Genomic DNA, 27,612 nt, shown 5'->3' with positions numbered 1-27,612 from the left:
CTACTAATGTAATAGACTACTACCTACCTATACTACTAATGTAATGGACTACTACCTACATTACTGTAATAAACTATTACCTACTTATGCTATACTACTAATGTTTGAAACTACTACCTAACACTGCTACGAATGTAAGAAACTACTATTTTACTAATGTAAGAAACCACTGCCTACCTATACTAATAATGTAGAATGTAGAAACTACTACCTTCCTATGCTAATAATGTAGAAACTACTACCTTCCTATGCTAATAATGTAGAAACTACTACCTTCCTATGCTAATAATGTAGAAACTACTAAGTATCTATGCTAATAACGTAGAAACTACTAAGTATCTATGCTAATAACGTAGAAACTACTAAGTATCTATGCTAATAACGTAGAAACTACTAAGTATCTATGCTAATAACGTAGAAACTACTAAGTATCTATGCTAATAATGTAGAAACTACTAACTATCTATGCTAATAATGTAGAAACTACTATCTATGCTAATAATGTAGAAACTACTAACTATCTATGCTAATAATGTAGAAACTACTATCTTCCTATGCTACTAATGTAAGAAACTGCTCCCGACCTACACTCTACTACCAGCTAGTCTTCATTAGCTACTCTCTACTGACCAAGTCCTAGTAGAAAGCTGAGGGACTGAGACGCCACCGTCTGCCAAAGTGCTGGAGTCAGCCAGGTAGCCTGGAGGCCGACCAGCAACAGGTTCAAATCTGACAGGAAGGGTTTCTAACATCACTATCCTAGAGGTCATCTTTTGTTGTTGTGCCCTTGAGCAAAGCTCTTCATCTGGGGCGGCAGGGTAGCCTAGTGGTTAGAGTGTTGGACTAGTAACCGAAAGGTTGCAAGTTCAAATCCCCGAGCTGACAAGGTACAAATCTGTCGTTAACCCACTGTTCCTAGGCCGTCATTGAAAATAAGAATTTGTTCTTAACTGACTTGCCTAGTTAAATAAAGGTTAAAAAAAAAAAATCTCTAAACTGCTCCTTATACTGAGACTGACCCAATGCCTCAACCCCTCAGTGTATTTATTGCTATTTGTGACGGTATACATTTGATTAAAGTATAGACTCGGCTAGAAAATGGTATATCATACGCTGCTGTTGAGGAACAATGGGAAAGTAATTCTGATTTGAAAGTTGATAAACTTGTTAAACCCACTTTTGGAGAAAATGGCCCTTGAAATTTTTATTTTTTTTAACCTTTATTTAACTAGGCAAGTCAGTTAAGAACAAATTCTTATTTTCAAAGACGGCCTAGGAACAGTGGGTTAACTGCCTGGGGCAGAACGACAGATTTGTACCTTGTCAGCTCAGGGATAAGAACTTGCAGCCTTCTGGTTACTAGTCCAACGCTCTAACCACTAGGCTACCCTGCCGCCCCAAATGTTTTGGTACACCTACTGGAGAGCTGTATACAGCCATTCAGCATCTACACCCATTCAGCATCGTTCACACCCTCTTAAGCCTTATCCCCACCCATCTCTTTAAGGATTCACATGTGAGGCCATGTTTTAAACGCAGTGAGTAGTTTAGTAAACAATCAAAGATTTAAAGACTAAAAATTGTAAAAGTAGTAACCTTCAATAAGGAAAAACTCCAGGTAAAAATACACTGTCTGCAGGTCATGTTGTTCTTGACATTACTGTCTCTGGTAAACACACATGTTCATGAAATACAATATGTGGCAGACACACCTGGCTAACTTGATGGGTCATGTAATCATCTGGTGAAGTGGAGTCTTTTGTTTAGACATGTAGCTAGCTTGTTAAACAATGAACCAACCCTTAATGTACAAACAGATTGTCGTAGCTAAATGCAGTAAATGCTGGAGTATGAATCTGCAGGTAGCTAAAGCTAACCAACTAGGTTCAATGTTAGCTAGCTTGCAAACATTAGGCTACACCTAGCAATACAAATAACTTTTTGAGATAAAAATATTACTACACCAATCATAATAGTAATGTTAGCTAGCGAGCCAGCAAGGTTAACATTCGCTCGCTAGCAAACAGTGTGCTTTAACTTGCAATGAAAATTACTTTCTGACAAAATTAGAACCGTATAATATCTGAAAATGAGTTAAACACAGGGCATTCAGAAAGTTTCCCCTTTTGTCTTTTTCCACATGACTGAAATATATTTCCTTGTCAATCTCGACCCAATAATGACAAAGAAAAAGTGTTTAGACATTTTAACAATTGTTTTACAAAAAAAAAACTGATCACATTTTACATAAGTATTCAGACCTTTTACTCAGTACTTTGTTGAAGAACCTTTGGCAGCGATTACAGCCTCGAGGCTTCTTGGGTATGACGCTACAAGCTTGACACACCTGTATTTGGGGAGTTTCTCCCATTTATCTCAGCAGATCATCTCAAGCTCTGTCAGGTTGGATGTGGAGCGTCGCTGTACAGCTATTTTCAGGTCTCTACAGAGATGTTTGATCGGGTTCAAGTCCAGGCTCTGGCTGAGCCACTCAAGGACATTCAGAAACTTGTCCCTAAGCCACTCCTGAGTTGTCTTGGCTGTGTGCTTAGGGTCGTTGTCCTGTTGGAAGGTGAAACTTCGCCCCAGTCTGAGGTCCTGAGCGCCCTGGAGCAGGTTTTCATCAAGGATCTCTCTGTACTTTGCTCCGTTCATCTTTCCCTCGATTCTGACTAGTCTCCCAGTCCCTGACACTGAAAAACATCCCCACAGCATGATGCTGCCACCACCATGCTTCACCATGCTTCACCGTAGGGATGGTGCCAGGTTTCCTCCAGACGTGATGCTTGGTATTCAGGCCAAAGAGTTCAATCTTGGTTTCATCAGACCAGAGAATCTTGTTTCTCATGGTCTGAGAGTCCTTTAGGTGCCTTTTGGCAAATTCCAACCGGGCTGTCATGTGCCTTTTACTGAGGAGTGGCTTCTGACTGGCCACTCTACCATAAAGGCCTGATTGGTGTAGTGCTGCAGAGATGGTTGTCCTTCTGGAAGGTTCTCCTATCTCCACAGAGGATCAGAGGATCACCTCCCTGACCAAGGCAAGACCATTCTCCCCCGATTACTCAGTTTGGCCGGGCGGCCACCTCTAGGAGGAGTCTTGGTGGTTCCAAACTTCTTCCAATTAAGAATGATGGAGGCAACTGTGTTCTTGGGGACCTTCAATGCTGTCTCGTAGCTCTACGGACAATTCCTTTGACCTCATGGCTTGTTTTTTTCTCTGACGTGCACTGTCAACTGTGGGACATTATATAGACAGGTGTGTGCCTTTCCAAATCATGTCCAATCAGTTGAATTTACCACAGGTGGACTCCAAGTTGCAGAAACATCTCAAAGATGATCAATGGAAACAGGATGCACCTGAGCTTAATTTCGAGTCTCATAGCAAAGGGTCTGAATACTTATGTAAATAAGGTATTTTTATTTTATATTTTTAATACATTTCCAATTAAAAATGTCTAAAAATCTGTTTTCACTTGGTCATTATGTGGTATTATGTGTAGATTGATGAGGAAATGGTTTTATTTAATCCATTGTAGAATAATGTAAGTGTGGTGAAAGGGAAGGGGTCTGAATACTCTATGAATGTAGATGGATGACCGCTTCGCGGCAGAGCGGATCCTCTTAAACTTTAGGAAGTGTCACTTCTGTTTGTTTGGTCCGTTGTGTCAAGTCACTCCGGTTCACACTGACCGTGTGCAGAAAGTAGTCCATCACAATATTATTTATCCCCCCACTGATCTTGTCGATTAGCGCCTGCAAAATTCACTGCAGCAATGTTGTTGAGAGCACTTGCAACACTATTGCAGTTGTCCCCATGGCTAACGTTATACGGTATCTTTCAAAAACTCTTCGCTAGCAGGAATTATCTACACATACTGAGCAGCTCCTGTTATAGACATTATCTCAGCCAATCATGGCTAGCGGGAAGGTTACTGGCTTTCTCCATGGCTAAACCAACTAGGTTCGTAATTGAACTATTTACAGATGGCATCCAAGTTTGTAACAAGTCACATGAAAGTTCACGTTCCAGAAGGCGTTTCTGCCCAAAACACATTTTGATAACATAAAAAAGGGGTCAAAGGTTGTTATTAATGTGTTCCAGTCCCCCCTGTGGTATTGAAGGAGTGGGTGTGTTAGGGTCAGAGGTCAGGTTTAATGTTATTAATGTGTTCCAGTCCCCCCTGTGGCAGTGAAGGAGTGGGCGTGTTAGGGTCAGAGGTCAGGGTTAATGTTATTAATGTGTTCCAGACCCCCCTGTGGCAGTGAAGGAGTGGGTGTGTTAGGGTCAGAGGTCAGGGTTAATGTTATTAATGTGTTCCAGACCCCCCTGTGGCAGTGAAGGAGTGGGCGGCCTACAAGGGGAAGTCCCCCCACACCCCAGAGCTGGTGGAGGCTCTGCCCTTCAGAGAGTGGACCTGTCCAAACCTGAAGAAGCTGTGGCTGGGCAAGGCTGTGGAGGATAAGAACGGCAGGATGAGGGCCTTCCTGGCCTGTATGAGGTCAGATGCCCCAGCCATGCTCAACCCAGCCTGCGTCCCCACACATCTCCTGGTTCTCTGCTGCGTGTTGAGGTGAGGGAACACGCACACACACACACACTGAGAGGCAGACAAATGATCTGTATTTTTCTGCTGAATGTCTACTGTATTGTTCTGTGTTGAGAGATAATGGAAGACCTGATCAGACAGTTACTAAAATCCGATCATTCTTCAGGTCAGTTCATGTATGTTGTCGTGTTGTAAAGTTGTGTTTCTGTCCTAGGTTTATGTTACAATGGCCAGGAGTACGGGTTTTGCGTGGTAAGGAACTGGACGCGTTCCTCGCCCAAGCACTTTCTCCTAAACTGTATGAGCCTGAACAGCTGCAGGAACTCAAGGTGATTTTGTAGCGAGTCTGAGGAGTGTCCTGAAACCACCCAGTGGCAGACAGTGGTATTACATTCTGCTTTCACACACCCACTTTAACAATTCTCCTGGACTAGGCTTCTGAAACCATTGATAACTTCCCAGGTTTTCCAGAATTCCTAGTTGGAAGAGTCTGGATTTCTAATCTGATTCAGGGAATTTTCCAAAGGGCATTTCTGGAAAACCTGGTAATTTGGTGAAAGTTATGAGTTTTCCAACCCTATCCTGGACTGAACAGCTGTAGAAGTTTTCTTCCGTAGTCCAGTAGTAGGTGTACTCTGGGTCCAGGAAACAGTCCCCATCAGTTTGGTAACCTATCAGATCCTCCCAACGCTCCGCTGGGCTGTTCTGAGTTGGTCCATTTCAACATGTTTCTCAGAGAGGATAGGTGGACTGACGAGACTCTAGGTGGTTCTACAGGACACTGCTCATATTGTCTCAACAATAATGTGCTTAACTACTCTAAACATGAACCAGCTGCTTCTGATCTGCTGTTATGGTCGTCTGTGTGAATGCCTGGCTGGATGGCTACGTGGCTGGCTGTGTGGTTGGCTGGCTGTGTGGTTGGCTGGCTGTGTGGTTGGCTGGCTGTGTGGTTGGCTGGCTGTGTGGTTGGCTGGCTGTGTGGTTGGTTGGCTGGCTCAGTGTGGCTGGTTGAATGGGCTGACTGTCGGCTGGCTGGGGGAATGGGCTGTGACCGCTCTGCTTGCAGTGCTTTGCTCTGTGGACTGCTGTTATTGGGGGTTACTACTGTGGTGGGGGTTACTACTGGGGGGTTACTACTGGGGGTTACTACTGGGGGGTTACTACTGGGGGGTTACTACTGTGTGGGTTACTACTGGGGGGTTACTACTGGGGGGGGTTACTACTGGGGGGTTACTACTGTGTGGGTTACTACTGGGGGTTACTACTGGGGGGTTACTACTGGGGGGTTACTACTGGGGGGTTACTACTGGGGGGATTACTACTGTAGTGGAGGGTTACTAGTTTACTCCTGGGGGGTTACTACTGGGGGGTTACTACTGTAGTGGGGGGTTACTACTGGGGGGTTACTACTGTAGTGGGGGGTTACTACTGGGGGGTTACTACTGTAGTGGAGGGTTACTAGTTTACTACTGTGTGGGTTACTACTGTAGTGGGGGTCTTACTACTGGGGGGTTACTACTGTGTGGGTTACTACTGTGTGGGTTACTACTGTGTGGGTTACTACTGGGGGGTTACTACTGGGGGGGTTACTACTGTAGTGGGGGGTTACTACTGTAGTGGAGGGTTACTACTGTAGTGGGGGTTACTACTGGGAGGGTTACTACTGGGGGGTTACTACTGGGGGGTTACTACTGTGTGGGTTACTACTGGGGGGTTACTACTGGGGGGTTACTACTGGGGGGGTTACTACTGTGTGGGTTACTACTGGGGGGTTACTACTGGGGGGTTACTACTGGGGGGTTACTACTGGGGGTTACTACTTACTACTGGGGGGATTACTACTGTAGTGGAGGGTTACTAGTTTACTACTGGGGGGTTACTACTGTAGTGGGGGGTTACTACTGGGGGGTTACTACTGTAGTGGAGGGTTACTAGTTTACTCCTGGGGGGTTACTACTGGGGGGGTTACTACTGTAGTGGGGGTTACTACTGGGGGGTTACTACTGTAGTGGGGGTTACTACTGGGGGGTTACTACTGTAGTGGAGGGTTACTAGTTTACTACTGTGTGGGTTACTACTGTAGTGGGGGTCTTACTACTGGGGGGTTACTACTGTGTGGGTTACTACTGTGTGGGTTACTACTGTGTGGGTTACTACTGGGGGGTTACTACTGGGGGTTACTACTGTAGTGGGGGGTTACTACTGTAGTGGAGGGTTACTACTGTAGTGGGGGGTTACTACTGGGAGGGGGGGTTACTACTGGGGGGTTACTACTGGGGGGTTACTACTGGGGGGTTACTACTGGGGGGGTTACTACTGTAGTGGAGGGTTACTACTGGGGGGTTACTACTGGGGGGGTTACTACTGGGGGGGTTACTACTGGGGGGGTTACTACTGTAGTGGAGGGTTACTACTGTAGTGGAGGGTTACTACTGTAGTGGAGGGGTTACTACTGTAGTGGAGGGTTACTACTGGGGGGTTACTACTGTAGTGGGGGGTTACTACTGGGGGGGTTACTACTGTAGTGGAGGGTTACTACTGTAGTGGAGGGTTACTACTGTAGTGGAGGGTTACTACTGGGGGGGTTACTACTGTAGTGGAGGGTTACTACTGGGAGGGTTACTACTGTAGTGGAGGGTTACTAGGTTACTACTGGGGGGGTTACTACTGTAGTGGAGGGTTACTACTGGGGGGGTTACTACTGTAGTGGAGGGGTTACTACTGGGAGGGTTACTACTGTAGTGGAGGGTTACTACTGGGAGGGTTACTACTGTAGTGGAGGGTTACTAGGTTACTACTGGGGGGGTTACTACTGGGAGGGTTACTACTGTAGTGGAGGGTTACTAGGTTACTACTGGGGGGTTACTACTGTAGTGGAGGGGTTACTACTGAGAGGGTTACTACTGTAGTGGGGGGTTACTACTGGGGAGGGTTACTACTGTTAGTGGAGGGTTACTACTGGGGAGGGTTACTACTGGGGGGTTACTACTGGGAGGGTTACTACTGGGGGGTTACTACTGTAGTGGAGGGTTACTACTGGTTACTACTGGGGGGTTACTACTGTAGTGGAGGGGGGGTTACTACTGGGAGGGTTACTACTGTTACTACTGTAGTGGGGGTTAGTGGGGGGTTACTACTGGGGGGTTACTACTGGGGGGGTTACTACTGGGGGGTTACTACTGGGGGGGTTACTACTGTAGTGGAGGGGGTTACTACTGGGGGTTACTAGTGGAGGGTTACTACTGGGGGGGTTACTACTGGGGGGTTACTACTGGGTGGGTTACTACTTACTACTGGGGGGGTTACTACTGGGGGTTACTACTGTAGTGGAGGGGTTACTACTGGGGGGTTACTACTGGGGGGGTTACTACTGGGGGAGGGTTACTACTGGGGGGTTACTACTGTAGTGGAGGGTTACTACTGTAGTGGTTACTACTGGGGGGTTACTACTACTGGGGGTTACTACTGGAGGGGTTACTACTGTAGGGAGGGTTACTACTGTAGTGGAGGGTTACTACTGTAGTGGAGGGTTACTACTGGGGGGTTACTACTGTAGGGGGGTTACTACTGTAGGGGGGTTACTACTGTAGTGGAGGGTTACTACTGGGGGGGTTACTACTGGGAGGGTTACTACTGTAGTGGAGGGGTTACTACTGTAGTGGAGGGTTACTACTGTAGTGGAGGGTTACTACTGGGAGGGTTACTACTGTAGAGGAGGGTTACTACTGGGGGGGGTTACTACTGGGGGGGTTACTACTGGGGGGTTACTACTAGTGGAGGGTTACTACTGGGTGGAGGGTTACTACTGGGGGGTTACTACTGTAGTGGAGGGGTTACTACTGGGGGGTTACTACTGTAGTTACTACTGGTGGAGGGTTACTACTGGGGGGTTACTACTGTGGGGGGTTACTACTGGGGGGTTACTACTGTGTGGGTTACTACTGTAGTGGGGGGTTACTACTGGGGGGTTACTACTGTAGGGAGGGTTACTACTGTAGTGGAGGGTTACTACTGGGGGGTTACTACTGTAGGGGGGGTTACTACTGTAGGGGGGTTACTACTGGGGGGGTTACTACTGGGGGGTTACTACTGTAGTGGAGGGGTTACTACTGGGGGGGGTTACTACTGTAGTGGGGGTTACTACTGGGGGGGGTTACTACTGTAGGGAGGGTTACTACTGGGGAGGGGTTACTACTGGGGGGTTACTACTGGGGGGTTACTACTGGGGGTTACTACTGTAGTGGAGGGGTTACTACTGGGGGGTTACTACTGTAGTGGGGGTTACTACTGTAGTGGGGGGGTTACTACTGCTACTGGGGGGGTTACTACTGTAGTGGAGGGTTACTACTGTAGTGGAGGGGTTACTACTGGGGGGGTTACTACTGGGGGGGTTACTACTGTAGTGGAGGGTTACTACTGGGGGGTTACTACTACTGGGGGGTTACTACTGTAGTGGATATCCCCCCTGGGGGGTTACCAGGAGTGTATCCTTGATACCCCCCCCCACCAGGAGTGTATCCTTGATACCCCCCCCCCCCACCAGGAGTGTATCCTTGATACCCCCCCACCAGGAGTGTATCCTTGATACCCCCCACCAGGAGTGTATCCTTGATACCCCCCCACCAGGAGTGTATCCTTGATATCCCCCCACCAGGAGTGTATCCTTGATCCCCCCCCCCCCCCCCCCACCAGGAGTGTATCCCCCCCCCCAGGAGTGTACCCCCCCCCCACCAGGAGTGTACCCCCCCCCCCACCAGGAGTGTACCCCCCACCCCCCACCAGGAGTGTAACCCCCCCCCCCCCCCCACCAGGAGTGTACCCCCCCCCACCAGGAGTGTACCCCCCGCCCCCACCAGGAGTGTACCCCCCCCCCCCACCAGGAGTGTACCCCCCCCCCCCACCAGGAGTGTACCCCCCCCCCCCCCACCAGGAGTGTATCCTTGATATCCCCCCCCACCAGGAGTGTATCCTTGATATCCCCCCTCACCAGGAGTGTACCCCCCCCCCCACCAGGAGTGTACCCCCCCCACCAGGAGTGTACCCCCCCCCACCAGGAGTGTATCCTTGATATCCCCCCCCCCACCAGGAGTGTATCCTTGATATCCCCTCCCACCAGGAGTGTATCCTTGATATCCCCCCCACCGGGAGTGTATCCTTGATATTCCCCCCACCGGGAGTGTATCCTTGATATCCCCCCCACCGGGAGTGTATCCTTGATATCCCCCCCCACCAGGAGTGTATCCTTGATATCCCCCCCCCCACCAGGAGTGTATCCTTGATATCCCCCCACCAGGAGTGTATCCTTGATACCCCCCCCCACCCCACCAGGAGTGTATCCTTGATACCCCCCCCCTGTAGTGGACCAGGAGTGTATCCTTGATACCCCCCCCCCCCCACCAGGAGTGTATCCTTGATATCCCCCCCCACCAGGAGTGTATCCTTGATATCCCCCCCCCCCCACCAGAAGTATATCCTTGATATCCCCCCCCAGGAGTGTATCCTTGATATCCCCCCCCCACCAGAAGTATATCCTTGATATCCCCCCCCCCCACCAGAAGTATATCCTTGATATCCCCCCCCCCCACCAGGAGTGTATCCTTGATATCCCCCCTCCCACCAGGAGTGTATCCTTGATATCCCCCCACCAGGAGTGTATCCTTGATATCCCCCCCCACCAGAAGTATATCCTTGATATCCCCCCCACCAGGAGTGTATCCTTGATACCCCCCTCCCACCAGGAGTGTATCCTTGATATCCCCCCCCACCAGGAGTGTATCCTTGATATCCCCCCCCACCAGGAGTGTATCCTTGATATCCCCCCCACCAGGAGTGTATCCTTGATACCCCCCCACCCCACCAGGAGTGTATCCTTGATACCCCCCCCCCCAGGAGTGTATCCTTGATACCCCCCCCCCCCCACCAGGAGTGTATCCTTGATATCCCCCCACCAGGAGTGTATCCTTGATATCCCCCCCCACCAGAAGTATATCCTTGATATCCCCCCCACCAGGAGTGTATCCTTGATATCCCCCCCCACCAGAAGTATATCCTTGATATCCCCCCCCCCCACCAGAAGTATATCCTTGATATCCCCCCCCCCCCCACCAGGAGTGTATCCTTGATATCCCCCCTCCCACCAGGAGTGTATCCTTGATATCCCCCCACCAGGAGTGTATCCTTGATATCCCCCCCCCCCACCAGAAGTATATCCTTGATATCCCCCCACCAGGAGTGTATCCTTGATACCCCCTCCCACCAGGAGTGTATCCTTGATATCCCCCCCCACCAGGAGTGTATCCTTGATATCCCCCCCCACCAGGAGTGTATCCTTGATATCCCCCCCCCACCAGGAGTGTATCCTTGATATCCCCCCCCACCAGGAGTGTATCCTTGATATCCCCCCCACCAGGAGTGTATCCTTGATATCCCCCCCCCCCACCAGGAGTGTATCCTTGATATCCCCCCCCCCCGGGGAGTGTATCCTTGATACCCCCCCCCACCAGGGGTGTATCCTTGATATCCCCCTCCCCACCAGGAGTGTATCCTTGATATCCCCCCTCCCACCAGGAGTGTATCCTTGATATCCCCCCCCCACCAGGAGTGTATCCTTGATATCCCCCTCCCACCAGGAGTGTATCCTTGATACCCCCCCCCCCAGGAGTGTATCCTTGATATCCCCCCCCACCAGGAGTGTATCCTTGATATCCCCCTCCCACCAGGAGTGTATCCTTGATATCCCCCCCACCAGGAGTGTATCCTTGATATCCCCCCCCCCACCAGGAGTGTATCCTTGATATCCCCCCCCCACCAGGAGTGTATCCTTGATATCCCCCTCCCACCAGGAGTATATCCTTGATATCCCCCCCCCCCCACCAGGAGTGTATCCTTGATATCCCCCCCACCAGGAGTGTATCCTTGATATCCCCCCCCCCACCAGGAGTGTATCCTTGATATCCCCCCCCCACCAGGAGTGTATCCTTGATATCCCCCCCCCACCAGGAGTGTATCCTTGATATCCCCCCCCCACCACCAGGAGTGTATCCTTGATATCCCCCCCCCACCAGGAGTGTATCCTTGATATCCCCCCCCCACCAGGAGTGTATCCTTGATATCCCCCCCCACCAGGAGTGTATCCTTGATATCCCCCCCCCCCCCACCAGGAGCGTACCCCCCCCCACCAGGAGTGTACCCCCCCCCCCCCCCCCACCAGGAGCGTATCTAGGAGTAGGTCCGGTTAGCTTGCCCTTTCACTCCCAGGGTTTCTCCTGATAGCAGGAGTCTGTAAAAGCGGTGGACTGTGACCCACTATTCCCGTCACTGTGAGTTGTTCTCTAACTTGTCTCTCCCTGCAGATTGATAATCTGGACCCCCGCGGCGTGCAGCTGGCTGCTCTGTTCATGAGCGGCGTGGACATGGCCTTATTGGCCAACGATGTGTGTGGCCAGCCAATCCCCTGGGAGCACTGCTGCCCGTGGATGTACTTTGACGGCAAGCTGCTGCAGAGCAAACTGATCCGGGCCATTCGGGACAAGGCCCCGCTCATCGACCTCTGTGATGGTCAGGTATCTACACAGAGACAAACCCAGTACTGTTCTAGTCTCATCTATAACCTAGACCAGTACTATGGTCAGGTATCTACACAGAGACAAACCCAGTACTGTTCTAGTCTCATCTATAACCTAGACCAGTACTGTTCTAGTCTCATCTATAACCTAGACCAGTACTGTTCTAGTCTCATCTTTAACCTAGACCAGTACTATGGTCAGGTATCTACACAGAGACAAACCCAGTACTATTCTAGTCTCATCTATAACCTAGACCAGTACTGTTCTAGTCTCATCTATAACCTAGACCAGTACTGTTCTAGTCTCATCTATAACCTAGACCAGTACTGTTCTAGTCTCATCTATAACCTAGACCAGTACTATGGTCAGGTATCTACACAGAGACAAACCCAGTACTGTTCTAGTCTCATCTATAACCTAGACCAGTACTGTTCTAGTCTCATCTATAACCTAGACCAGTACTGTTCTAGTCTCATCTATAACCTAGACCAGTACTGTTCTAGTCTCATCTATAACCTAGACCAGTACTGTTCTAGTCTCATCTATAACCTAGACCAGTACTGTTCTAGTCTCATCTATAGCCTAGACCAGTACTATGGTCAGGTATCTACACAGAGACAAACCCAGTACTGTTCTAGTCTCATCTATAACCTAGACCAGTACTATTCTAGTCTCATCTATAACCTAGACCAGTACTATGGTCAGGTATCTACACAGAGACAAACCCAGTACTATTCTAGTCTCATCTATAACCTAGACCAGTACTGTTCTAGTCTCATCTATAACCTAGACCAGTACTATTCTAGTCTCATCTATAACCTAGACCAGTACTATGGTCAGGTATCTACACAGAGACAAACCCAGTACTGTTCTAGTCTCATCTATAACCTAGACCAGTACTATGGTCAGGTATCTACACAGAGACAAACCCAGTACTGTTCTAGTCTCATCTATAACCTAGACCAGTACTATGGTCAGGTATCTACACAGAGACAAACCCAGTACTGTTCTAGTCTCATCTATAACCTAGACCAGTACTGTTCTAGTCTCATCTATAACCTAGACCAGTACTATGGTCAGGTATCTACACAGAGACAAACCCAGTACTGTTCTAGTCTCATCTATAACCTAGACCAGTACTATGGTCAGGTATCTACACAGAGACAAACCCAGTACTGTTCTAGTCTCATCTATAACCTAGACCAGTACTGTTCTAGTCTCATCTATAACCTAGACCAGTACTATTCTAGTCTCATCTATAACCTAGACCAGTACTATGGTCAGGTATCTACACAGAGACAAACCCAGTACTATTCTAGTCTCATCTATAACCTAGACCAGTACTGTTCTAGTCTCATCTATAACCTAGACCAGTACTATGGTCAGGTATCTACACAGAGACAAACCCAGTACTGTTCTAGTCTCATCTATAACCTAGACCAGTACTGTTCTAGTCTCATCTATAACCTAGACCAGTACTATGGTCAGGTATCTACACAGAGACAAACCCAGTACTGTTCTAGTCTCATCTATAACCTAGACCAGTACTATGGTCAGGTATCTACACAGAGACAAACCCAGTACTGTTCTAGTCTCATCTATAACCTAGACCAGTACTGTTCTAGTCTCATCTATAACCTAGACCAGTACTATTCTAGTCTCATCTATAACCTAGACCAGTACTATGGTCAGGTATCTACACAGAGACAAACCCAGTACTATTCTAGTCTCATCTATAACCTAGACCAGTACTATGGTCAGGTATCTACACAGAGACAACCCAGTACTGTTCTAGTCTCATCTATAACCTAGACCAGTACTATTCTAGTCTCATCTATAACCTAGACCAGTACTGTTCTAGTCTCATCTATAACCTAGACCAGTACTATTCTAGTCTCATCTATAACCTAGACCAGTACTATGGTCAGGTATCTACACAGAGACAAACCCAGTACTATTCTAGTCTCATCTATAACCTAGACCAGTACTATGGTCAGGTATCTACACAGAGACAAACCCAGTACTATTCTAGTCTCATCTATAACCTAGACCAGTACTGTTCTAGTCTCATCTATAACCTAGACCAGTACTATGGTCAGGTATCTCTCAAACCCGTCTTCAGGGACACCAACAGTTATTCCTAAATGAGCACACCTGATTCACCTTGTCACACTTGTCAACTTATTCTCAAGCCCTTAACTACTGGAGTGCGGTAGTTCAGGCCCTGAGGTGGAGAGCTTTGATAAACCATTAACTTCAATCATCCACCTCTCTCTCTGTCCCCCCTCTCTTTCTGTGACCCCCCTCTCTCTCGCTCTGTGTCCTCTGTCTGTCACCCCTCCCTCTCTCTCTGTCCTCTGTCTGTCCCCCCTCTCTCTCTCTCTGTCTGTCCCCCCTCTCTCTCTCTCTGTCTGTCCCCCCTCTCTCTCTCTGTCTGTCCCCCTCTCTCTCTCTGTCTGTCCCCCTCTCTCTCTCTGTCTGTCCCCCTCTCTCTCTCTCTGTCTGTCCCCCTCTCTCTCTCTGTCTGTCCCCCCTCTCTCTCTCTCTCTCTGTCCCCCCTCTCTCTCTCTCTCTGTCCCCCTCTCTCTCTCTCTCTCTCTCTCTCTCTCTCTCTCTCTCTCTCTCTCTCTCGGTGTCCCCCCGTCTGTCCCCCTCTCTCTGTGTCCCCCTCTCTCTCTGTGTCCCCCTCTCTCTCTGTGTCCCCCTCTCTCTCTGTGTCCCCCTCTCTCTCTGTGTCCCCCTCTCTCTCTGTGTCCCCCTCTCTCTCTCTGTGTCCCCCTCTCTCTCTCTCTCTCTGTCCCTCTCTCTCTCTCTGTCTCTCTCTGTGTCCCCCTCTCTCTCTCTCTCTCTGTCCCTCTCTCTCTCTGTGTCCCCCTCTCTCTCTCTCTCTCTGTGTCCCCCCTCTCTCTCTCTCTCTCTCTCTCTCTGTCCCCCCTCTCTCTCTCTCTCTCTCTCTCTGTGTCCCCCTCTCTCTCTCTGTGTCCCCCTCTCTCTCTGTGTCCCCCTCTCTTTCTGTGTCCCCCTCTCTCTCTGTGTCCCCCTCTCTCTCTGTGTCCCCCTCTCTCTCTGTGTCTCTCTCTGTGTCCCCCTCTCTCTCTCTCTGTGTCCCTCTCTCTCTCTCTCTGTGTCTCTCTCTGTGTCCCCCCTCTCTCTCTCTCTGTCCCTCTCTCTCTCTGTGTCCCCCTCTCTCTCTCTCTCTCTGTGTCCCTCTCTCTCTCTCTCTGTGTCCCCCTCTCTCTCTCTCTCTGTGTCCCCCTCTCTCTCTCTCTCTGTGTCCCCCTCTCTCTCTCTCTCTGTGTCCCCCCTCTCTCTCTCTCTCTGTGTCCCCCTCTCTCTCTCTCTCTCTCTCTCTCTCTCTCTGTGTCCCCCTCTCTCTCTCTGTGTCCCCTCTCTCTCTCTGTGTCCTCTGTCTGTCTCTCTCTGTGTCCCCCTCTCTCTCTCTGTGTCCTCTGTGTCCCCCTCTCTCTCTCTGTGTCCCCCTCTCTCTCTCTCTGTCCTCTGTGTCCCCAGGTGGATCTGGTGAACAAGGTGAAGAAAATGCGTCAGAGCATCCTGGAGGGGCTTAACTTCTCGCCACCTCCTCCCCCCCACCCCCACGCCATGCCTTTCTACCCCCCAGGGGGGGCCTTCTACCCCCCGCCCCACATGATGCCACTGCAGGGCAGGAGCAGGAGCATGGGCATGCCTCGTAAGAGACCAATCATTGATTCTACTTTCACAGATTGTAGTGTACAGTCGTGGCCAAAAGTTTTGAGAATGACGCAAATATTAATTTCCACAAAGTCTGCTGCTTCAGTATCTTTAGATATTTTTGTCAGATGTTACTATGGAACACTGAAGAATAATTACAAGCATTTCATAAGTGTCAAAGGCTTTTATTGACAATTACATGAAGTTGATGCAAAGAGTCAATATCTGCAGTGTTGACCCTTCTTTTTCAAGACCTCTGCAATCCGCCCTGGCATGCTGTCAATTAACTTCTGGGCCACATCCTGACTGGTGGCAGCCCTTTCTTGCATAATCAATGTTTGGAGTTTGTCAGAATTTGAGGGTTTTAGTTTGTCCACCAGCCTCTTGAGGATTGACCACAAGTTCTCAATGGAATTAAGGTCTGGGGAGTTTCCTGGCCATGGACCCCAAATATCGATGTCTTCTTCCCCAAGCCACTGAGATATCACTTTTGCCTTATAGCAAGGTGCCCCATCATGCTGGAAAAGGCATTGTTCGTCACCAAACTGTTCCTCAACTTTTTGGCCACGACTGTACTTAGAGACCAGTATGGGGGGCTCTCCACTGTGGGGAGAGTGTTATGGTCGTCCTGACCAGTGTTCAGTGTTATGGTCGTCCTGGCCAGTGTTCAGTGTTATGGTCGTCCTGGCCAGTGTTTAGTGTTATGGTCGTCCTGACCAATGTTCTGGTCGACCTGGCCAGTGTTATGGTGGTCCTGGCCAGTGTTATGGTGGTCCTGGCCAGTGTTATGGTGGTCCTGGCCAGTGTTATGGTGGTCCTGGCCAGTGTTATGGTGGTCCTGGCCAGTGTTATGGTGGTCCTGGCCAGCGTTCAGTGTTATGGTCGACCTGGCCAGTGTTATGGTCGTCCTGGCCAGTGTTTAGTGTTATGGTCGTCCTGGCCAGTGTTTAGTGTTATGGTCGACCTGGCCAGTGTTATGGTCGACCTGGCCAGTGTTTAGTGTTATGGTCGACCTGGACAGTTTTTAGTGTTATGGTCGTCCTGGCCAGTGTTTAGTGTTATGGTCGTCCTGGCCAGTGTTTAGTGTTATGGTTGTCCTGGCCAGTGTTTAGTGTTATGGTCGTCCTGGCCAGTGTTATGGTGGTCCTGGCCAGTGTTATGGTGGTCCTGGCCAGTGTTATGGTGGTCCTGGCCAGTGTTATGGTGGTCCTGGCCAGTGTTATGGTGGTCCTGGCCAGTGTTATGGTGGTCCTGGCCAGTGTTATGGTCGTCCTGGCCAGTGTTATGGTCGTCCTGGCCGACCTGGCCGGTGTTTAGTGTTATGGTCGACCTGGCCGGTGTTATGGTCGTCCTGGCCGGTGTTTAGTGTTATGGTCGTCCTGGCCGGTGTTATGGTCGTCCTGGCCGGTGTTATGGTCGACCTGGCCGGTGTTATGGTCGACCTGGCCGGTGTTATGGTCGACCTGGCCGGTGTTATGGTCGACCTGGCCGGTGTTATGGTCGACCTGGCCGGTGTTATGGTCGTCCTGGCCAGTGTTATGGTCGACCTGGCCAGTGTTATGGTCGACCTGGCCAGTGTTTAGTGTTATGGTGGTCCTGGCCAGTGTTATGGTGGTCCTGGCCAGTGTTATGGTGGTCCTGGCCAGTGTTATGGTGGTCCTGGCCAGCGTTCAGTGTTATGGTCGACCTGGCCAGTGTTATGGTCGTCCTGGCCAGTGTTTAGTGTTATGGTCGTCCTGGCCAGTGTTTAGTGTTATGGTCGACCTGGCCAGTGTTATGGTCGACCTGGCCAGTGTTTAGTGTTATGGTCGTCCTGGACAGTGTTTAGTGTTATGGTCGTCCTGGCCAGTGTTTAGTGTTATGGTCGTCCTGGCCAGTGTTTAGTGTTATGGTCGTCCTGGCCAGTGTTATGGTCGTCCTGGCCAGTGTTATGGTCGTCCTGGCCAGTGTTTAGTGTTATGGTCGACCTGGCCAGTGTTTAGTGTTATGGTCGTCCTGGCCAGTGTTTAGTGTTATGGTCGACCTGGCCAGTGTTTAGTGTTATGGTCGACCTGGCCAGTGTTTAGTGTTATGGTCGTCCTGGCCAGTGTTTAGTGTTATGGTCGTCCTGGCCAGTGTTATGGTCGTCCTGGCCAGTGTTTAGTGTTATGGTCGACCTGGCCAGTGTTTAGTGTTATGGTCGTCCTGGCCAGTGTTTAGTGTTATGGTCGACCTGGCCAGTGTTTAGTGTTATGGTCGACCTGGCCAGTGTTTAGTGTTATGGTCGACCTGGCCAGTGTTTAGTGTTATGGTCGTCCTGGCCAGTGCTTAGTGTTATGGTCGACCTGGCCAGTGTTTAGTGTTATGGTCGACCTGGCCAGTGTTATGGTCGTCCTGGCCAGTGTTTAGTGTTATGGTCGTCCTGGCCAGTGTTTAGTGTTATGGTCGTCCTGGCCAGTGTTTAGTGTTATGGTCGTCCTGACCAATGTTCTGGTCGACCTGGCCAGTGTTATGGTGGTCCTGGCCAGTGTTTAGTGTTATGGTGGTCCTGGCCAGTGTTATGGTGGTCCTGGCCAGTGTTATGGTGGTCCTGGCCAGTGTTATGGTGGTCCTGGCCAGTGTTATGGTGGTCCTGGCCAGTGTTATGGTCGTCCTGGCCGACCTGGCCGGTGTTTAGTGTTATGGTCGACCTGGCCGGTGTTATGGTCGTCCTGGCCGGTGTTATGGTCGACCTGGCCGGTGTTATGGTGGTCCTGGCCGGTGTTATGGTGGTCCTGGCCAGTGTTATGGTGGTCCTGGCCAGTGTTATGGTGGTCCTGGCCAGTGTTATGGTGGTCCTGGCCAGTGTTATGGTGGTCCTGGCCAGTGTTATTGTCGTCCTGGCCGACCTGGCCGGTGTTTAGTGTTATGGTCGACCTGGCCGGTGTTATGGTCGACCTGGCCGGTGTTATGGTCGACCTGGCCTGTGTTATGGTCGACCTGGCCGGTGTTATGGTCGACCTGGCCGGTGTTATGGTCGACCTGGCCGGTGTTATGGTCGACCTGGCCAGTGTTTAGTGTTATGGTCGACCTGGCCAGTGTTTAGTGTTATGGTCGACCTGGCCAGTGTAATGGTCGTCCTGGCCAGTGTTTAGTGTAATGGTCGTCCTGGCCGGTGTTATGGTCGTCCTGGCCGGTGTTATGGTCGACCTGGCCGGTGTTATGGTCGACCTGGCCGGTGTTATGGTCGACCTGGCCGGTGTTATGGTCGACCTGGCCGGTGTTATGGTCGACCTGGCCAGTGTTTAGTGTTATGGTCGACCTGGCCAGTGTTTAGTGTTATGGTCGACCTGGCCAGTGTAATGGTCGTCCTGGCCAGTGTTTAGTGTAATGGTCGTCCTGGCCGGTGTTATGGTGGTCCTGGCCAGTGTTATGGTCGTCCTGGCCAGTGTTATGGTGGTCCTGGCCAGTGTTATGGTGGTCCTGGCCAGTGTTATGGTGGTCCTGGCCAGTGTTATGGTCGTCCTGGCCAGTGTTATGGTCGACCTGGCCAGTGTTATGGTCGACCTGGCCGGTGTTATGGTCGACCTGGCCGGTGTTATGGTCGACCTGGCCGGTGTTATGGTCGACCTGGCCAGTGTTTAGTGTTATGGTCGACCTGGCCAGTGTTTAGTGTTATGGTCGACCTGGCCAGTGTAATGGTCGTCCTGGCCAGTGTTTAGTGTTATGGTTGTCCTGGCCAGTGTTATGGTTGTCCTGGCCAGTGTTATGGTTGTCCTGGCCAGTGTTATGGTTGTCCTGGCCAGTGTTATGGTCGACCTGGCCAGTGTTTAGTGTTATGGTCGACCTGGCCAGTATTATGGGTGACCTGGCCAGTGTGTAGTGTTATGGTCGTCCTGGCTAGTGTTATGGTCGTCCTGGCTAGTGTTATGGTCGACCTGGCCAGTGTTATGGTCGACCTGGCCAGTGTTATGGTCGACCTGGCCAGTGTTATGGTCGACCTGGCCAGTGTTTAGTGTTATGGTCGTCCTGGCCAGTGTTTAGTGTTATGGTCATCCTGGCCAGTGTTTAGTGTTATGGTCATCCTGGCCAGTGTTATGGTCGTCCTGGCCAGTGTTTAGTGTTATGGTCGACCTGGCCAGTGTTTAGTGTTATGGTCGACCTGGCCAGTGTTTAGTGTTATGGTCGTCCTGGCTAGTGTTATGGTCGTCCTGGCCAGTGTTATGGTCGTCCTGGCCAATGTTTAGTGTTATGGTCGTCCTGGCCAGTGTTATGGTCGTCCTGGCCAGTGTTATGGTCGACCTGGCCAGTGTTTAGTGTTATGGTCGACCTGGCCAGTGTTATGGGTGACCTGGCCAGTGTGTAGTGTTATGGTCGTCCTGGCTAGTGTTATGGTCGTCCTGGCTAGTGTTATGGTCGTCCTGGCCAGTGTTTAGTGTTATGGTCGTCCTGGCTAGTGTTATGGTCGTCCTGGCCAGTGTTTAGTGTTATGGTGGTCCTGGCCAGTGTTATGGTGGTCCTGGCCAGTGTTATGGTGGTCCTGGCCAGTGTTATGGTGGTCCTGGCCAGTGTTATGGTGGTCCTGGCCAGTGTTATGGTGGTCCTGGCCAGTGTTTAGTGTTATGGTCGACCTGGCCAGTGTTTAGTGTTATGGTCGACCTGGCCAGTGTTATGGGTGACCTGGCCAGTGTGTAGTGTTATGGTCGTCCTGGCTAGTGTTATGGTCGTCCTGGCCAGTGTTTAGTGTTATGGTCGTCCTGGCTAGTGTTATGGTCGTCCTGGCCAGTGTTTAGTGTTATGGTGGTCCTGGCCAGTGTTATGGTGGTCCTGGCCAGTGTTATGGTGGTCCTGGCCATTGTTATGGTGGTCCTGGCCATTGTTATGGTGGTCCTGGCCAGTGTTATGGTGGTCCTGGCCAGTGTTATGGTCGACCTGGCCAGTGTTTAGTGTTATGGTCGACCTGGCCAGTGTTTTGGTCGACCTGGCCAGTGTTTAGTGTTATGGTTGTCCTGGCCAGTGTTTAGTGTTATGGTCGACCTGGCCAGTGTTTAGTGTTATGGTCGACCTGGCCAGTGTTTAGTGTTATGGTCGACCTGGCCAATGTTTAGTGTTATGGTCGACCTGGCCAATGTTTAGTGTTATGGTCGACCTGGCCAGTGTTATGGTCGACCTGGCCAGTGTTATGGTCGACCTGGCCAGTGTTATGGTCGACCTGGCCAGTGTTATGGTCGACCTGGCCAGTGTTTAGTGTTATGGTCGTCCTGGCCAGTGTTTAGTGTTATGGTCATCCTGGCCAGTGTTTAGTGTTATGGTCATCCTGGCCAGTGTTATGGTCGTCCTGGCCAGTGTTTAGTGTTATGGTCGACCTGGCCAGTGTTATGGTCGACCTGGCCAGTGTTTAGTGTTATGGTCGTCCTGGCTAGTGTTATGGTCGTCCTGGCCAGTGTTATGGTCGTCCTGGCCAATGTTTAGTGTTATGGTCGTCCTGGCCAGTGTTATGGTCGTCCTGGCCAGTGTTATGGTCGTCCTGGCCAGTGTTTAGTGTTATGGTCGACCTGGCCAGTGTTATGGTCGACCTGGCCAGTGTTATGGTCGACCTGGCCATTGTTATGGTCGACCTGGCCAGTGTTTAGTGTTATGGTCGTCCTGGCCAGTGTTTAGTGTTATGGTCATCCTGGCCAGTGTTATGGTCGTCCTGGCCAGTGTTTAGTGTTATGGTCGACCTGGCCAGTGTTTAGTGTTATGGTCGACCTGGCCAGTGTTTAGTGTTATGGTCGTCCTGGCTAGTGTTATGGTCGTCCTGGCCAATGTTTAGTGTTATGGTCGTCCTGGCCAGTGTTATGGTCGACCTGGCCAGTGTTATGGTCGTCCTGGCCAGTGTTTAGTGTTATGGTCGACCTGGCCAGTGCTATGGTTGTCCTGGCCAGTGTTATGGTCGTCCTGGCCCGTGTTATGGTCGTCCTGGCTAGTGTTATGGTCGTCCTGGCTAGTGTTATGGTCGACCTGGCCAGTGTTATGGTCGTCCTGGCCAGTGTTTAGTGTTATGGTCGACCTGGCCAGTGTTATGGTCGACCTGGCCAGTGTTTAGTGTTATGGTCGACCTGGCCAGTGTTATGGTCGACCTGGCCAGTGTTTAGTGTTATGGGTGACCTGGCCAGTGTTATGGTCGACCTGGCCAGTGTTTAGTGTTATGGGTGACCTGGCCAGTGTTATGGTCGACCTGGCCAGTGTTTAGTGTTATGGGTGTCCTGGCTAGTGTTATGGTCGACCTGGCCAGTGTTATGGTCGTCCTGGCCAGTGTTTAGTGTTATGGTCGACCTGGCCAGTGTTATGGTCGACCTGGCCAGTGTTTAGTGTTATGGGTGACCTGGCCAGTGTTATGGTCGACCTGGCCAGTGTTATGGTCGACCTGGCCAGTGTTTAGTGTTATGGGTGACCTGGCCAGTGTTATGGTCGACCTGGCCAGTGTTTAGTGTTATGGTCGACCTGGCCAGTGTTATGGTCGACCTGGCCAGTGTTTAGTGTTATGGGTGACCTGGCCAGTGTTATGGTCGACCTGGCCAGTGTTTGTTTTGATGTAGTAGATACTATATAAATACTATTTATGAATTATACTGAAAAAAGTATGAACGCAACACATAAAGTGGGTTTCATGTTTCAGCTGAAATAAAAGATCCCAGAAACGGTCCATACTCTTAAAAAAACGTATTTCTATCAAATGTTGTGAACAAATGTGTTCACATCCCTGTGAGTGAGCATTTGTCCTTCGCCAAGATAATCCATCCACCTGACAGGCAAGTCAAGAAGCTGATTAAACAGCATGATCATTACTGAGGAGTATTTCTGTCTGTCATAAAGCCCTTCTGTGAGGGTACAACTCATTCTGATTGGCTGGACCTTGCTCCCAAGTGGGCTGCACCCCTGCCCAGTCATGTGAAATCCATAGATTTATGTATATAAATTGACTGATTTCCTTATATGAACTGTAACTCAGTAAAATGTTTGATATTGTCGCATGTTTATATTTGTGTTCCGTATAAGTACACCATGAAGACGGGTCAGTATTATTCCCGGGTTAGGTTGCTCTTAACTTTCTTAGAAGTTTTATTTCACAACCACCGTGTGTGTGTGTGTGTCCCCACTGTTGGTCCGTGGTCTGCAGGTCTGCCAAGCATGTCCAGCCAGGGCGGGAAGCTGGAGATAGCAGGCACGGTGGTGGGCCAGTGGGCTGGCATCAGACGAGGCAGAGGAGGCTTCCCCATCCAGGTGGTCTCTGTCGGGGGACCAAACAGAGGGTAAGAGGTCGTACAATAGGTTTTGGAGTGATTCTTATGTTGATGATATAAAGAATAGTTGTTGGTCCGTGGTCCGTAATGAGGAGCAACCAGACGCTGCTGGTCTGTGGTGTGTAATGAGGAGCAACCAGACGCTGCTGGTCTGTGGTGTGTAATGAGGAGCAACCAGACGCTGCTGGTCTGTGGTGTGTAATGAGGAGCAACCAGACGCTGCTGGTCTGTGGTGTGTAATGAGGAGCAACCAGACGCTGCTGGTCCGTAATGAGGAGCAACCAGACGCTGCTGGTCCGTAATGAGGAGCAACCAGACGCTGCTGGTCTGTGGTGTGTAATGAGGAGCAACCAGACGCTGCTGGTCTGTGGTGTGTAATGAAGAGCAACCAGACGCTGCTGGTCTGTGGTGTGTAATGAGGAGCAACCAGACGCTGCTGGTCTGTGGTGTGTAATGAGGAGCAACCAGACGCTGCTGGTCTGTGGTGTGTAATGAAGAGCAACCAGACGCTGCTGGTCTGTGGTGTGTAATGAGGAGCAACCAGACGCTGCTGGTCTGTGGTGTGTAATGAGGAGCAACCAGACGCTGCTGGTCCGTAATGAGGAGCAACCAGACGCTGCTGGTCCGTAATGAGGAGCAACCAGACGCTGCTGGTCTGTGGTGTGTAATGAAGAGCAACCAGACGCTGCACTGGACACATTAATGAAATGTCTTATTCCAGTTAGTAATAAACATGAACCCGTTAAGAAAATGACTGTAAAGCCAGTTAAATCCCTGTGGATTGATGAGGAATTGAAACATGGTTGAGAGGGATGTAATTTAAAGGGAATTGAAACATGGTTGAGAGGGATGTAATTTAAAGGGAATTTAAACATGGTTGAGAGGGATGTAATTTAAAGGGAATTTAAACATGGTTGAGAGGGATGTAATTTAAAGGGAATTGAAACATGGTTGAGAGGGATGTAATTTAAAGGGAATTTAAACATGGTTGAGAGGGATGTAATTTAAAGGGAATTTTAAACATGGTTGAGAGGGATGTAATTTAAAGGGAATTGAAACATGGTTGAGAGGGATGTAATTTAAAGGGAATTTAAACATGGTTGAGAGGGATGTAATTTAAAGGGAATTGAAACATGGTTGAGAGGGATGTAATTTAAAGGGAATTTAAACATGGTTGAGAGGGATGTAATTTAAAGGGAATTTAAAAAATGGTTGAGAGGGATGTAATTTAAAGGGAATTTAAAAAATGGTTGAGAGGGATGTCATTTAAAGGGAATTGAAACATGGTTGAGAGGGATGTAATTTAAAGGGAATTGAAACATGGTTGAGAGGGATGTAATTTAAAGGGAATTTTAAACATGGTTGAGAGGGATGTAATTTAAAGGGAATTGAAACATGGTTGAGAGGGATGTAATTTAAAGGGAATTTTAAACATGGTTGAGAGGGATGTAATTTAAAGGGAATTTAAACATGGTTGAGAGGGATGTAATTTAAAGGGAATTTAAACATGGTTGAGAGGGATGTAATTTAAAGGGAATTTAAAAAATGGTTGAGAGGGATGTAATTTAAAGGGAATTTAAAAAATGGTTGAGAGGGATGTAATTTAAAGGGAATTGAAACATGGTTGAGAGGGATGTAATTTAAAGGGAATTGAAACATGGTTGAGAGGGATGTAATTTAAAGGGAATTTTAAACATGGTTGAGAGGGATGTAATTTAAAGGGAATTGAAACATGGTTGAGAGGGATGTAATTTAAAGGGAATTGAAACATGGTTGAGAGGGATGTAATTTAAAGGGAATTGAAACATGGTTGAGAGGGATGTAATTTAAAGGGAATTTAAACATGGTTGATTGGGATGAGGCCAAAGGAACGGCAAATAAGTCTGGCTACACAACCGATTGGCAAACGTACTGCAAGTTGAGAAATCATGTGACTAAACTGAATTAAAAAGAAGAAACTACACTATGAAACAAAGATAAATTACATAAAGAATGATGTTAAAAAGCTTTACAGCACCTTAAAATACATTTTGGGCAAAAAGGCAAACTCAGCTGGCTCATTCATCACAAAACCCACTGATATTGCCAAATACTTTAATATTTTTTTTCATTGGCAAGATTATCAAACTTAGACATGACAGCAACAAACGCTGACACTACACATCCAAAGACACACTTCCAGTCAAAAGTTTGGACACACCTACTCATTCAAGGGTTTTTCTTTATTTTTACTATTTTCTACATTGTAGAATAATAGTGAAGTCATCAAAACGATGAAATAACACATATGGAATCATGTAGTAACCAAAAAAAAGTGTTAAATATATCAAAATGTATTTTATATTTGAGATTCTTCAAAGTAGCCACCCTTTGCCTTTGACGATATTGCCATGTCTTCAATTTAAGCCGACTCGAAAGTGTCTCCCTCAGGCTTGGAGGGAAGCAAAACTTATTTTTGTTATGGTCAGATTTGCCAAATGGAAGGCGAGGGAGAGCTTCGTAAGCGTTTCTGTGTGTGAAGTAAAGCTGGTCAAGTTTTTTTTTTTTTCCTCTTGTTGCAGATTTAACATGCTGGTAGAAATGAGGTAAAACTGATTTGAGTTTCCCGGCATTAAAATCACTGGAACAGACACACGTACTCGACACACTGCATTGTAATATTGTTGTATGGAGGAATTGTACATTATGTGGTGTTTTATTTTAGCTGCTGACTTGGCAGAAACTAATGGGATCCATAATAAACCCCAGGAAGAGTAGCTGCTGCCTTGGCAGGAACTAATGGGGATCCATAATAAACCCCAGGAAGAGTAGCTGCTGCCTTGGCAGGAACTAATGGGGATCCATAATAAACCCCAGGAAGAGTAGCTGCTGCCTTGGCAGGAACTAATGGGGATCCATAATAAACCCCCAGGAAGAGTAGCTTCTGCCTTGGCAGGAACTAATGGGGATCCATAATAAACCCCAGGAAGAGTAGCTGCTGCCTTGGTAGGAACTAATGGGGATCCATAATAAACCCCAGGAAGAGTAGCTGCTGCCTTGGCAGGAACTAATGGGGATCCATAATAAACCCCAGGAAGAGGAGCTGCTGCCTTGGCATGAACTAATGGAGATCCATAATAAATTCAAATCCTTTTCTGTCTGTGGGGGCAGGGGCTGTCCATGGCTAAATCGTTGGATAAATGCTGTCTTTTACTGTAAAGGTGTCACATGTTTCTCAACTGGTTGTGTGCTCCCCAGGCGTCTGCGGGGTGTGATCTCCACTCCTGTCATCAGGACCTTCGGTCGAGGAGCCAAATTCCCCCTCAGAGGCTTCAAGAGCCAGGGAACATACCAGGTGGGACACGGGACATACCAGGTGAGACAGGGGACATAGCAGGTTGGACAGGGGACATAGCAGGTTGGACAGGGGACATAGCAGGTTGGACAGGGGACATAGCAGGTGGGACTGGGGACATAGCAGGTGGGACTGGGGACATAGCAGGTGGGACTGGGGACATAGCAGGTGGGACTGGGGACATAGCAGGTGGGACTGGGGACATAGCAGGTGGGACTGGGGACATAGCAGGTTGGACAGGGGACATAGCAGGTGGGACAGGGGAGAGACAGCTCATTGATGAGAGAGGTCAAGGAAGAGTGACAAGAATCGTGCAAGCGAACAGGCGGGCCACAAACTGGCAAATGACTGAACAGCGGCACATCTCATCAGTCCTTGTCACGGAAGGGCTGTTGCAGCAGACAACCACACCGGGTTCCACTCCTCAACCACACCGGGTTCCACTCCTCAACCACACCGGGTTCCACTCCTCAACCACACCGGGTTCCACTCCTCAACCACACCGGGTTTCCACTCCTCAACCACACCGGGTTCCACTCCTGAACCACACCGGGTTCCACTCCTGAACCACACCGGGTTCCACTCCTGAACCACACCGGGTTCCACTCCTCAACCACACCGGGTTCCACTCCTCAACCACACCGGGTTCCACTCCTAAACCACACCGGGTTCCACTCCTAAACCACACCGGGTTCCACTACTAAACCACATCGGGTTCTATCAGCGAGAAGAAGCAGCTCCACCAACACGTGATAATTGAGGAGTGGAAAAGCATTGCCTGGTCCAGAGGCAAAGGGGGGTCCGGTCCTAGATGGGTCTACCTAATAAACTGTCCACTGGGTGTACACAATACAGAACTAAGCAGACATCTACAGAGAAATGACACAATAACAGAACTTGTCTGGGATTCTCTAGTTCTACACATCAAATGCTACATTATATAAGCTCTACTCAACAGGAATAAGACATGTTATGGTTTGAAGAAGTAATAATGCCTTCAGACTGTGTTTGGACGATATAATTGCACGGGGGTGTTAGGCCCGAAACGAAGTCGAACGTGCCGATGTATCCTCCAAACACACTGTCTTCAAGGGCGTTGTCACTATTATACCACGGGATACCAACATATTCTAATAACGATTGGTGTATTTTGATGAAGTTATTTCTACTATTTCCTCGTTCGGTCTTTTAGTTCTGTGTCTATGGACTCGACCCAGTCGTTCGGTCAT

The 27,612-nt window shown here is 49.2% G+C and overlaps 1 protein-coding gene across 2 annotated transcripts in view; it reads left to right on the top strand.

Annotated features, from left to right (window-relative positions):
- LOC135541266 (constitutive coactivator of PPAR-gamma-like protein 1 homolog) overlaps positions 1-27,612 on the top strand; it is a 76,480-nt gene that overhangs the window by 34,587 nt on the left and 14,281 nt on the right. The window contains exons 11-16 of one of the 2 annotated variants that reach the window (XM_064967377.1): positions 4,322-4,571; positions 4,762-4,876; positions 11,903-12,112; positions 15,626-15,803; positions 22,926-23,058; positions 26,287-26,404. In XM_064967377.1, coding sequence (XP_064823449.1) covers positions 4,322-4,571; positions 4,762-4,876; positions 11,903-12,112; positions 15,626-15,803; positions 22,926-23,058; positions 26,287-26,404 — 1,004 coding nt within the window. Of the gene's footprint in view, positions 1-4,321; positions 4,572-4,761; positions 4,877-11,902; positions 12,113-15,625; positions 15,804-22,907; positions 23,059-26,286; positions 26,405-27,612 lie in introns of both variants that reach the window. The other variant, XM_064967376.1, reaches the window with a different exon arrangement.

This window comes from Oncorhynchus masou, chromosome 6 (genome assembly GCF_036934945.1).
Source record: "Oncorhynchus masou masou isolate Uvic2021 chromosome 6, UVic_Omas_1.1, whole genome shotgun sequence".
NCBI lineage: Eukaryota > Metazoa > Chordata > Actinopteri > Salmoniformes > Salmonidae > Oncorhynchus > Oncorhynchus masou.
This window is presented reverse-complemented; position numbering and strand designations above follow the sequence as displayed.